Source organism: Sarcophilus harrisii, chromosome 6 (assembly GCF_902635505.1).
Source record: "Sarcophilus harrisii chromosome 6, mSarHar1.11, whole genome shotgun sequence".
NCBI lineage: Eukaryota > Metazoa > Chordata > Mammalia > Dasyuromorphia > Dasyuridae > Sarcophilus > Sarcophilus harrisii.
In genome coordinates this window covers 208597889-208611503 of record NC_045431.1, presented here as the reverse complement: position 1 = coordinate 208611503, position 13615 = coordinate 208597889, and the positions used below count along the sequence as shown (strand labels likewise).

The 13615-nt window shown below is 36.3% G+C and overlaps 1 protein-coding gene across 2 annotated transcripts in view; it reads right to left on the bottom strand.

Moving 5' to 3' along the window:
• The window catches only part of NELL1 (neural EGFL like 1), an 842535-nt gene that overhangs the window by 673609 nt on the left and 155311 nt on the right, over positions 1-13615 (bottom strand). For both annotated transcript variants that reach the window (XM_031941958.1, XM_031941959.1), the window contains exons 6-7: positions 5696-5768; positions 4433-4515 (exon numbers count right to left, since the gene is read on the bottom strand). In XM_031941958.1, the coding sequence (XP_031797818.1) occupies positions 4433-4515; positions 5696-5768 (156 nt within the window). The remainder of the gene's footprint in view (positions 1-4432; positions 4516-5695; positions 5769-13615) is intronic.

Genomic DNA, 13615 nt, shown 5'->3' with positions numbered 1-13615 from the left:
CTGAGTTTACATGTGTTTCTTTCACTCAGAAAGTTGTTGGAAGACTTGTGTTTGACAAAGGGATCAAAAGTACAGACACTTCTCCCCTTTTCTTGCCATCTTCTCTCTCCATTTCCCTTCTTTCCAACTCATTTTCCGTTCCACCCCTTTCCAGTGCATGTTCTCCTGATTGGCCTTGAAGGGCCCGAGTACCCTCCTTCCACTTTCTCCAAGCCATGGCTGACACAAAATACATACTTAAGGAACAAATGCTCATTTTTTCTGAAGTCACAGAGACAGATGTAGGCTGAGAGTTAGAACTACAACAAAGGAGGGGCTTAAAAAGCTTCAACTTGTACATGCCCCACAATTAGATGCAATGTACCCTACTTATGGAGCACAACATGGCATCTGGGGTGCATTGCTAAAAGAAGAAAAAGCAGCATTTTCACCAATACAAAAGAAGAAAAAAAAGGGCATTCCCTAAGCTGGGGAACAGGAACTTATAATCACCTGAACCTGAATGGCATGTTTCTTATTCCTCAAATGTGGTAGGGAGCTAAAATATAATTAACAGCACGGAGACCAAGCTGCTCCAGACAATAGATAATGGAAACCTATGTAGGCGATGCATCAGGAAGCCAAATAATTGCACTTTTTCACATTTACACAGGTAACATCAGCAAAAAAGCTAATACTTAAAGCCTCAGGGGTGGTCAGGACCAGTCCATGTGCCTGCCTTTCTTTCTTTCTCTCTCTCTCTCTCTCTCTCTCTCTCTCTCTCTCTCTCTCTCTCTCTCTCTCTCGATGTGTGTGTGTGCTGCATGTGTTGAAATATTCTGTCTTTCCAGAAAATCCTGCCAAACAGCTGATGTACCAGCAAGGATTACAAATGCAGTGTGGTTTTTAAAACAAGACAGACCCACACAGGGAAACTGTTTCATCAACCTAAGCACAAGTCTTAAATTGATCTTGACAGTCACAGTACTAACCTACCCAATACAAAGTTCTACAGATACTATGGGGATGATGTACCCCACAGCAGGGAATTAGCCATAGCTTCAGGTAGACAGGGACTAATGGCACAAGTTTTGCCTTTATAAAATCCTCACTTTCTCAGAAATATTATATCTTAGGTCCAACTCAATTGTTTTCCAGCTGAGGTCCACAATGGATTGATATCTAAATAACAGTGCTAGGAAGATGGTAGTTATAACAAATGCCTTTCTCTACATGGTTCTATTATTCTCAGGCTATGTCTAAAAAACTGAAAACATCAAAACTAAAATAGAAAAAAAGACTCCATGATTGATTAAATATTTGGTATCATCTAGGGAGACCTTAGTTTATTTAGGGACAGGGACACACACACACACACACACACACACACACACACAAGACCTGGAAAATTGTGTACTAGTATATGTTCTCCAAGAGCAAGACCATGAGTCTATCTAAGGAACTTAGCACTTAAAATAAAAGAGCAGTTTCCTACCTTAAGAACTATGAACTCATTTTTTCTTTAATATTTTGATAAAAGTATTTCACTATAATTTGTTTTCTTTGTGACTCTTTATTTTCTGCATTTGAAAGCATTCTTTGGAGAAGGGGTTCATAACTTTCAGAAGATTGCCAAAAGGGTTCATGATGTGAATAACATAAACCCCATATCAGGACCATAAAAAAGCCAAGAGTCCAGTCTCCTACCGATAAGCCCATTTAAGACTCTTTGGTCAAATCTACTCACTTCTTCCCTCCAAGGGCTTAGCCACACAAATGAACTTTAATAAATTAGTATAACCTCTCTGAACCTCAGTTTTTTCACTTGTAAAGCAGGGCTGACAATAGCTTGAGAAGAGATCTCACAGAGTTGTTGGGAGGTTCAAATGAGATCAAATGTGCATTTTTGATGTCATGACATTAGAAGCGAAGGAAAGACACACAGATTCATTTATAAACTCCAGCCTTGGCTCTCGAAGACAGAAGAATAAACTAACTCGGTTTGAGGAGAATTTTCAACAAAAACAGACACAGAAAGGAGCTTATACTTAACCTTTTATTAAACTCACTATATGAATACCCTAAATCTTCCCAATCAAGTGAGATTTTATGATACTCATTGTGATAAATAGTGTGATATTTATTATACACCAAATTATTTATGGAAACTCTTGTTGTGGTCAAAAGAAACTTGGAACAAAAGCAATACATATCACTAGAAGTATGGTTGAACAACATATTATATATAAACAAAATCAAATATTATGGCATGAGGGAAATAATGAATTGAAAAAATACTTGTAAAATATGTATAAGTTAATTATTTGGGGGAAATGAAGGAGTGTTAAAACTGTAACTTCATAGGTATAGTAAACCACTACCATCTCTCCTGATCCAACTAACTGAAATAATATTTAAGAAAATAATCAGAACCAAGAAAACAGTACACAAAGAAACCACACAAAGTTTAATAGAAGGAAAAAATATTAAATCTCAAGGGAACTTACATTAATGCAATAGTCAAGCTTATGTACCAAGGACTGAAGATGAAATATATTTCTCTCCAATCAGAAAAGAAGTAGTAAACAGTAGATGCAGAATGAAGCACATTCTGCCAGATATGGTGAATGTATGATGCTATTTATTTACTGCTCTAATATATTTATATTATATAGTTATATTGGAGGAATGTTTAAGAAAATGATGGCAATGTTTTTAAAAGCATCAATAAAAAATTTAAATAAATAAATAAATGAAGGAATAAATGATAAATGAATGAATGAATAAGGTGCTTTAATAACCTAAAATGGTTTCAAACAGTGAACTACTGCATTACTACTTTCTGGTATAACCATTCTACCGACCAACATAGGTAAGAACACACCTATATATGTACACACACAAATGGAGGCAGTATGGTGCAGTGGAAAGACTATCTGAATAGAGTAAAAGGACCAATATTCATATCATGCTTTTGTAACTTATATGACATCAGAGAAGTCCTTTAACTTCTTGGGGTCTCAATTCTTCTTCTATGAACTGAAATGAAATTCCTCAACTGTGAAATGGGATAGATGACTTCTAAAGTTCCTTCCATCTCTCAATGTCTGATCCTATCATCATATCACACAATGTCCACCAGAATTGTTAATAAGCACAGTTCTAATCGGTAGAAAGAAAAATATCTATATGAAAAGATTTGAGAAGTAGCATAAAGCAAGATTCGTGTGCTAGAAAATCTGTTCCATCCTTACCTAAGAATAGTTCTCTTGGCATCATAGGCTTATGGCTCTAGAGATAGAAGGGATCTCAGTAACCATCTAGTTCAATCCCTTTTATATAAATGAGGAAACTGAGGTATTAAGAATTTATTGCTATCCCAAGGAACATCATACAGGCACTAAATCTCAAGGTCAGGACTTAAACTCATGTTCTGCAACTCTAAAATCAACATTCTTGTATCATATCATGGTTTCTTAATTCATTCCTGCATAGTAATTACTAATTTCTCCTAAATTACATATATTTCCAGAAAGAGTAATATATCTAAAATATAATATTTTATTTGTCTTTTTAATATCACCTTCATTTATACATATATCCCATCCTCCTCCTCTACCAAGAAAGACATCCTCAACAAAGAAGATGGGGGGTGAGGCATTTCAGTAAAATAATCCAGCAAACCTTCTCACTTGAATTTGATGATATATAGAATTCTCTGTATACATAATTTAACTCCCTACCTCTGTAAAAAATGGTGAGAGGACTCAAATTAGATAGATTGGGAAACTTTCAAAGTATAAAAATATATGAAAAGGAGATAAGTCATAATAAGACAACTGCCTGGAGAAAGGGAGACCAGCTAAGCAAAGGGAACGCTAAAAAGAAAGAAAAGATACACAAAGGATTGGATGCATGTGAAGATAAAATCTGCTCCCTTCACCATTTTATCTGTTGACAGAGTTATTATTTATGATATCCACAGTAGTGATAAAATGACTTTCCATAGGTGTTTTTATACATATACATAAAAATAAATCTTGCTCCTTTTGATTATTTGAGAATTAATCTCATTTCCAGAGAGCATCAGCTGACAAGCAACAGTAACTTTGACTACATAACACTATACTGGTTTCTACCTTCTCCTCCTTAATAATCACTATCTACATTCCTCTTTACGCTATCTAAAGACTCTTGGATTATAGAACTAGACATAATAAATATTGCTTCCCAAACACTCTTCAAATAAACATTCTGATAAAACCCAGTTGCATTAGAGAAGCAAATGGTTATGTTTACTACCAGTAGTCCTATTGTAAGTAAGAATAAACCATTTTTATAGTAACATACTGCAGAAGCCAACGATAAATGTTTCCATTATAACATATCCATCTAATTCCAGATAGGAATGAGAAATGGAATGACATAGCACAAGTAAAATTCAGGTACCTACTTTGGCAGTCATTTTGGCCAAAAGCTCTTGCAAATCCATTATCCCTTGCACCAGGCTTAAGAAATCACTGCAGGTTGGACATGCTCAATAAAGAAAATAGAGACATATATGTCAATGCAGAGCCAATATATGGTGAAGAAACAGAAAAACAGCATTTACTTAGTTTCCTAGTGACATGTATGTGTGTGTGAGAGAGGGGGGGGGAAAGAAAACTACAAAGAGGAAGAAATAGAGACATTTAGAGACAAAAACAGAATAGAGACAGATTAAAAACTGAAGTGGAAACAGGGATTTCAAATCTGGAACTTTTTGTTGACAGACAAGAATAGGGGAACTAGAAATGTTATTAACCTTACAGAAGGAAAATGGATCCAACGTAAATCAAAAAATATGTGTCAAGCATCAATACTACAAAACAGGTACTGTGCTCAGTGCTGAGAACCCAAAGAAAAAAAGTTAATTGTCCTTTTCTTTGGGGAACTTACCATGGGAACCTAATAAGTGCAAAAAACTAGTAAGTACCAAATCTGTAGCAAATAAGGTGGACAGAGCTCTTTTGGGGCAAGGAAATAAGGGAGGTATTCAGAAGATACTGGATATAATTTCTGAGCTGTATACTCAAACAAACTAGAAAATACATACATATATATTATATATAATGAACATACTGGAACAAATGGACTGCAAAGGCATGAGACAAGACAGAGTATCATCATGCAGGGAAAACTTTTCAAAGATTACTTTGATTTGAATATAGTGTTCATGAAGGGAAAATATGGAAAAACACTAGAAAGAGAGGTGGCAGACAGACTGTGGCAGAATTGAGTTCTGTATTTTATCCTAGAGGTAACAAAGAGCTGCTGGAGATTTTCAGGTAGGTGTGTGACATGTATTTTGGAACAACTAAAGTCATAATTTTTGGCACTAGCAATGTGCTATTTAAAAGTGGATAAAGCATCTAAAATAAATATATTCCTCTAAAAACATTATCTCTATAGTTTTTAATAGTCAACATAGAGGGCAGGTAGTGCAGTGGATAGAGCACCAGCTCTGAAGTCAGGAGGATCTGAGTTCAAATCTGATCTCAGATACTTCCTAGCTGTGTGACCCCAGGTAAGTCATTTAATCTCAACTGCCTCAACAACAACAACAACAAAAAGTCAATATAGCTAGGTTTTAGCTGTTGGCCTAAAAATACCATGTTTATAGAATCTAAGCCATTTTGAAATCTGCACGTTGTCAAGTCAACAAGCTGCTACTTACTGCGATTCAGGTTAGGACATTGTGTTATGTATCCATTTGGCATAAAGATGACTTTCACATCTTGAATGACACCCTTTAAAACAAAAGAAACAGCTGATTATATATATATATATATATATATATATATACATATATATATATATATATTGCAGTCATACAATTAAAATAATGTTATTGTAAGATCATACCTTCTAGGCTTGAAGAGCACTTTAGAGGTTATGTCCCATATTCCAAAAGTGAGCAACCGAGTCCCAGAGTAAATAAATGATTTGTCCAAGATCATACTAGTCAAGAGTAACACAACCGGGATTCAAATTCATGTTCTTTTAGTGAAATTTAACTTATGTACCACAACTCCAAAATCAATCATTTAGAGTAACTGAAAAAGTCATTATTTTTAGAAAACCATAATTTTTTCACTGAATAGTAGAGTTGGACCTATCCCCTAGGATTAGAACCCCAAACCAAACTACTTTCCTCCTTGAAATATTTATATGTTCACTATGTTTAGGGAGACCATTGCCAATTCTCAGTGGTTAGCACTAATGAAGTTTGTGGTACCAATATTCCATTAGTAAAGATGATAAGGTTTGATCTCTAATCAAAAAGAATTCAATGAAAAGTCCCTTATCATCCCTGAACATTAGCTGAGACTGACATGTGATTGGAGGACTGGAGGTTGCTTATTTAAACAGTAGGGAGAGAGGGATGATAGACATATATGGGCGTAAAACACAGGAAATAAAATTATACATGGAGAGAACTCCATTAACAATCTCTTTGCTCCTCAGTTTATCAAAAAATATAATTTGGAATTTGCTGGTGAATTAAGATTTCTTCAACATCTTGCTACAAACTAGAAGCTGTCTATTGCTCTGCTTCCACAATTTGTATTAAGAGAAGGATTCTAATTTAAGGCAAAATTCATCAGGATTGCTATTTTGCAATGAAAATATTGATTTGGCTTTTGGGTTTCTTTTATTCCAAGTTGAAATATGTGATTTTTTCCCACATTTTACGGAAGAATATTACAGAACAGATGGAAGACATGGAAGCTGGTTGAGAATATTGAGCTTAACTTATAAATAAAATATAGGCTCAAGATAGTATTGCAAGTCCTTCAGAGGGAGTAACATTTAACATTTATGTGCTCATTTCCTAAAACAGCAGAAGGTAATCAGCAAAGGCTGCTTCCTGCTTGTTATTTTAGGTTAAAATATTAATTGGAATTATTAATAGAGATAACAAAATCCCAGCACCTTATTCATTGAAACTATATCTCTATTAACCTCTTCCTCAAGGATGATAGTGTTCACGATTATGATGAGAGGAAACAACATAACTATTGTAAGAAGCCCTCCGCAGTGCTTTTTAATATTAATTCATTCTTGCTGGTTAGCACATTAGAAGGGCCAATCAACACTAGATCTTGAGTGTTCTCTAGGAAGACTAATGCTCCTCCACTGCCCCCAAACAAACTAACTCTCCCAAAGGACAAGTGCCCTTTTCAGGACATTAGAATGACATGGTATTGGGGAGGCATTAGTCTAGGAGTTCAGATTCTGTTTCTGGATGATGATGATGATGATGATAACTGATGATGATGATGATGAAAAGATCCAGAGAATTTATATGGTGTTTTAGGATTTGCAAAGTACTTTACAAATATTATTTCATTTTATCCTTGCAACAACTCTGGGAGGTAGGTGCTCTTATCATCCCCATTTTAGAGATGAGAAAAATGGCACACACACAGAAGTTGAGTGACTTACCCAGGGTAAGTCACTTACCCAGCTGGACCAAATGACTTTTAAGGCCCCCTAAGAAGATGCCTGTGTATTGCCCTGGCTCCAGAATGAGAATGTAGGTTCAAGTCCTATCTTTGAACAAGTGTGGGCAAATCACAACTTCTATGGATCACAATTTCCACATGTAAAAATAAGAATGTTGTAATAAAAAACCTCTGAGGTCACTTCTAGCCCAAGATTAATGATTCTCTGATCCTTTTAGCTAATAACAGCTAAAAGGTCTCTGGAAAAGTCCATGGAATGGGAATTCCCATAATTCCAAATTTAATAACAGTATAAGCCTCAACTATTCTTCAAGCACAAAATCTTAGTAGGGAGAGAGAAAGTGAAAGGGCACCATCAAAGAACAGAATATAACAGGACAGCCTTTTCAGAAGTTCTTGGTTGTAGTTTTAATGTTAGATAGGTCTTAGTATCTTCCTACTTTGTTAATATTAATACCCGATATGTAAATTATAGTCTTAGAGAGATTTCTGTGGCACAGAGAGGTTAAGTGACCTGCCCCGCGGCACACAACCAGTAGATGTCAAATTCTGAGACTTTCTTTTATCGGGGAGGTAGAGAAATCCAGGACTGGTTGGAAAGAACCAATTTTTTTTTTTTTTAAAATGGGCCACATTATCTTGAGATGGGATACATCCATTCTTCACACAGTTGGCAGAAATAAGAGAAGGCCATTCCTATACAAGAAAGTCCAAAGAAGTCTGCCTCATACTCAGAAACTGAGGTCAGCTTAGAAGGACATTAGTGTTTATTGGTTTTCAATGACACCAGTGACTTCATTACAAATGATGGCCCATTAGTGCTGTATAGATGGGCCGCACATGTGGACAAAAGGATACTGACCATCCAGTGTCTTCTACCGGTCACTACTGTTCTGGGGACCTCAACTCCTTCTTGCATATGAGAAGCTCATAAAATAGATACACACTCACAAAAAGGGAGGGAGGGAGGGAAAAAGAGAGGGAGGGAGGAAGTGAAAAGGGGAGGAAGGGAGGGAGAGGGAAGGAGAAAGGGAGGAGAGGGTATAGAAGGAGAGAAAAGAAGAAGAGGGTAGGAGGGGGAAGGGTGGGGGAAGGAGGGAGGAAGGGAGAAAGGGAGAGAAGGAAGAAGGGAGAGAGGGAGGAAGGGAGAAAAGGAGGAAGGGAGAGAGGGAGGAAGGGAGGAAGGCAGAAAGGAAGGAAAGAAGGCAGGAAGGCAGGCAGGCAGGAAGGAAGGAAGGAAGAAAAGAAGGAAGGAAGGAGGGAAGGGGGAAGGGGAGAATGAGGGAAAGAGGGAAGGAATGAGGGAGGGAGGGAGAGAGGGAAATTTATGATTTCTGTAGTTTGGGATGTATCAGAAAAGAAGGAAAGAAGCAAGAAAGAAGGAAAGAAGGAAAAGAGAGAGAAAGAGAAAAGTTTGAAGGGAGGGAAGGAAGCAGGGAAAGAGGGAAATTTAAGATTTCTGCAGATTAGGATGTGTCTGGAGCATACCCATTTGCTTCATAGAATAACTGATTTTTAAAAAAAGAAATCAGTTCTTTTATTTTCCCCTAATTTAACTTTATTCATAACATACAGCAATGTGGCACTGTATTTGGTATCAGAAGTTCTAGATACTAGATTTTATTTCTTCTGAGTACTAGTTCTCCTAGTATTCTCTGGAATACTTTGGGGAAAGCTCACAATTTGCGCATTGGTTTCCTTATCCATAAAATGGGGAAAATAAATAAAATGAGGTTGTACTTGCCTCACAGGATTTTCCTAAAAATCAAATGATTTAATCAAGATAAAATGTTTTAAAACCCATAAAATCTTATACAAACATATAATTATTATAAATATCTAGAAAGTGGCAGATTGAACTAAAGAATCTTTAAGGCATATTCCAACTTCAAAGCCATAAAATACAACTCTAATATAATCAAATTATTGTTGAGTTGGTTTTGCAATCAACCTTTCATGTTCAACTCTGTTACCTTATTTAAGGTTTTTTGGGCAAAGATAAAAAAGTGGTTTGCCATTCCATTCTCTAATATTTTACAAATGACAAAATTGAGGCAAAGTTAAGTGACTTTCTCAGAGTCACACAGCTAGTAAGCTAGTAAGCAGGTTTGAACTCAGGAAAATGAATCTTCATGACTCCAGACCTGGGGTTGAATAAGATAATCCATTTCATTCCTTCCGGCTCTACATCTATGAAGCTATGATCTCTATAAATCCCTTTGGCCAATGTGGGCAGGAAAGTGGCACAGTGAAGAGAGAACTGACCTGAAGTCAAGATGACCTGAATTCAAACCCAGTCTTAACCTTAATGACTCTGTTTCCTAATCCATACAAAGAGTATAATAGTACCACCAACCTCTTAGAATTGTTATAAGGATAAAATAATTCATAAAATACTTACAAAATTTAAAGCTTTTTATCAGAAGATATCAAGTGATTAGAAGAAAATATTAATAATCTTGCCAATCCTTTGTATAAATCTAGTAAAATTAGGCACATATTAGAATTAATGAAAATGCTATCTGTATATAATGCAGTCATATTTTTTCATATTCCTAACTTTATCATTCTCTTGAAAGGGAGAACACATTGTGATTCATCTCACCTTGAAGGGACGCAGATCTCCCAATGAAACTAGTATGGTCTTATAAAGTTTTACCAGACAGTAGTTCAGACATTTCTTTAATGTGTAGATGAAAAACAACTAAAGTTAAAACTTCAATTACTTACAAACAAAAGAAACTATTAAGGAAAAACAGTTGTGAAAGTGTCTTAAAAATAGTCTAATGGTTGAGTTTGTATGTGTGTGTGTATACACATACACACACACAAATAAATGATAGATTAAAGCCTTCTTTGCACTCTTGTCTATTCTATCAATTTGCTCCGTGAGCCTTTTTTATATTCCAACAATGGTGCAGTATTTGACTTCAGCCCATCCTAGCATCCTGAAATGTCACAAATCCTTAATGAGGGGTGTCTAAATTACTGAGGTTTGGTTGTTAATAAGGTGGCATCCTGCCAAGAAGAAACAGGTTGCTATCTTTTCTTTATTCAATTCACCTGTTGTTCCCCACTACAGTCTTCTTTTGGGTAATGGTGCATTGAGAAATCGACTTAGAATAGGTAAGTGGCCCATTATGAGTTTTTAATGTTCAAGAAACTCATGTGCATTGTTCCCACAATTCCTAGAAAATTCCCTATTTTGCAGTTAGAAGAAGAAGATACACACACACACAAAACACACACACAATATACACACACATAAAGATTATCAAATTATGCTATTAAGATACTCCTATGTATGAAATAACTATGATTAGGCAAGAACTCATAATAATACCCAGAGTCTTCAAATATAAATGCAAGCACAGCTTTAGTACCAAACAAATGCTAATTCTTTTTTAACGCTCTTATTTCCCTGCAGATCTCTGTTTACACTGAAGAAAATGGTTCACTTTTTTGGTGCTAAAACACTGAAACAAATTGCCTTGAAAGGAAAAAGGGGCGGGGGTATCCTGCTGGGCATGTAAATATATGGATGAAGATGTGTACTGTTTATAAACTGGCAAAGACCCGGGCTTCTGCATTGAGCAACAAAAAGTAAGAGTTGTGAAATCCACAAGTAGGATCTAAAAAATGCAACCAATTATGTATCTCTGCCCTGAAGACAGTTAATAAAATATTCTGGCATACATAAAAGCCAAGAAAGGCACTTGTCTATTTTCATTATGATCAATAAAAACTGGCAACTCATTAACATATCATTAGCTACCCTGCTGTTTCCAAAGTGTTAATGCACAGAAATATTAATTTCCAAATGTATAAGATCCCAGAGTTCTCCGACTTTGGATTTCTACATAAAAGAATTAAAAATGGGTGAATCCAATCGAGCTTCTTTTCCGATGTGGCTATAACCATATGTTTACCATCTGCAGAATTATAGGAAGCAGCTGAGGTAAAAAACAACAGCTGTAGCAGAAAATAATGCCATCAATTTCACTTCTCAGTGACAGCTCAGCTGTTAGAGACATCAATGAAGTCCAGGTAAGGGACGGCTTTTGAACTCCAGTTTAACAGAGGTTGGAACTACCTTTTTTGCTCATCTCTCTTTAAAAAATGTACTCATGATGGGAAAAGGCTTTTGTACAGCAACTCTCTTCAGTGATCAACAGTTATGGCCTTGTCTCAATTGCCATACCAAACCATATGGCAATAGAGGGTTTCACTGGCTTGCTGCAGTCCATGGTTGCCTTTTGACTTCCCCTTTTCCTCCTCTAAAATTGTAACTGCATAATCAGCTTAGGCACTGAATGCATCAAAGGGAAATTGAGTGGGTAGTCAACCATCTTGATAATGGAAAAACTATGACATTCTAAAAATGCAGATAAGTCTATCACTATCACCAGCTGTTTCTTCAGATGAATTCTGTTTTGATTGGAAGAAATCCCCAGATTGTCTTTGGATGTCTTAGACAGGAATTACTTAATATTGGGAAATTTTCTGAATGGTACTAAGTTTGAGCTCATATCCTCTGCTCTTCAATCAGTAATAATTTTTTTTTGCATTATCCATAAGAATGCACCAGAAAGTTGAAATTATATTGAATGGGTGTAGATTTTTTTCTGCTTTAATTTTGCCTATGAAGTCTTTTGTTACTATTTAAAACATAGAGCAATGCTATCTTAACCTAAAAATATACCACAAGCACTTTTAGATCCAGAACAATAAAGTTGATAAAATAGGAAAACTATGGTCCCTCAGACATGAAAAGAATTTTCTGTGTTACAAATAGCAGCTGGAGGGATGCTGCAACTCTCATCTAGAGAAAACAGGATACTTCTTGGGGAATAAAAAGAGGAACAGATAGGAGGGACCAAATCTCTACGCCCTCAAGATGATTAGGAGTTGATATAACATAATGGGGAGGAGATTCTGCAGGAAAAGAGAGAGTTTGAGGAAGAAAAACAGGATTGAAAAATGAGGAGGGTAAATCATAAGATCATAGATATAAATCTAGAAGGGAACTTACTGATCTTCTTTTCCTATTTCTTCACATATTAGACTTGAGGAAATGGGATACAAAGACATTACATGATTTAACCAAAATTCATACCTAATAAGGAATAAAGCCAGACTTAGGGTTTCTACTTTCAAAAAAACTTTTTTTTCCCACTGCACCATCCAGAAATAGTGATTATGTACAAGAAAAAGCTTTCATTTCAAATGGTAAGGATGTGATTTACTTTTCTTCCTTATGAACATGAAATGATCCCATTGTTCATCCAACATTGTAGAAAACAACTCATTATTAATGAGCTAATTAAGTTGTATCAAGAAAAAAAAAAGAAATAGAAATGTGACAAACTGGCAGCTGAAGATCGCCTTCACAGAGAAACAATCTCAATGAGACTCCACCTGAGGAAATACTGGGAAACAAGAGATGATTCTGCTGATGGGTCACAGTCGTCAAAATGCCATACTTCCATTGCTCCTATGGGCAGACAGAACAAGCTACTCCCGCTAAAATCCATCAGGTTTCTTTGAAAAAATAAAGATAGAAGGTCATGGGGTCCTGGTCCATTCTGCCTCCTCCACAAGGGCTCCCTCATCCACTGTTACCCACAGTGATCTCTTCTGCTCTAAACTTATATTGTACATAGTATCTGTGTCACTTACTCCTCCGTTTAATCATCCGCTGCTTTGTATTCATGAGAAATCCTAGATTCTTAGAGCTGGGAGCAACTTTGTTACTTAACTGTTTTAAATGTGAGTGTTTTGTCTCTTTTTGTCTCCTCTGGCTAAATTACGTGCAAGCTCCCAACCTCACTCTACTTTTGGTATAGTACCATGCATATCCCTGGAATTCAATAAAGAAATCTTGGTGGGGGGAGGAAGAGGAGGAGTCAAGCCTGGATGGTGAAGTAGCAGGGAAAATGCAGCAGACTCTCCCTCCAAACTCCTCCAAAGAGATCTAGAAAGCAGCAGACTGGATCATGATTGGGAAATCCCAGGAGAAAATCACAGTGAAACAGAGAGATCTGTGGGCACTGGGGACAGAGTCTGAGCAGGAGTCAGCATGGAGTATCCCAGTGCTCCTAGAGTGTATGCAAGGGAATGAATAGTCC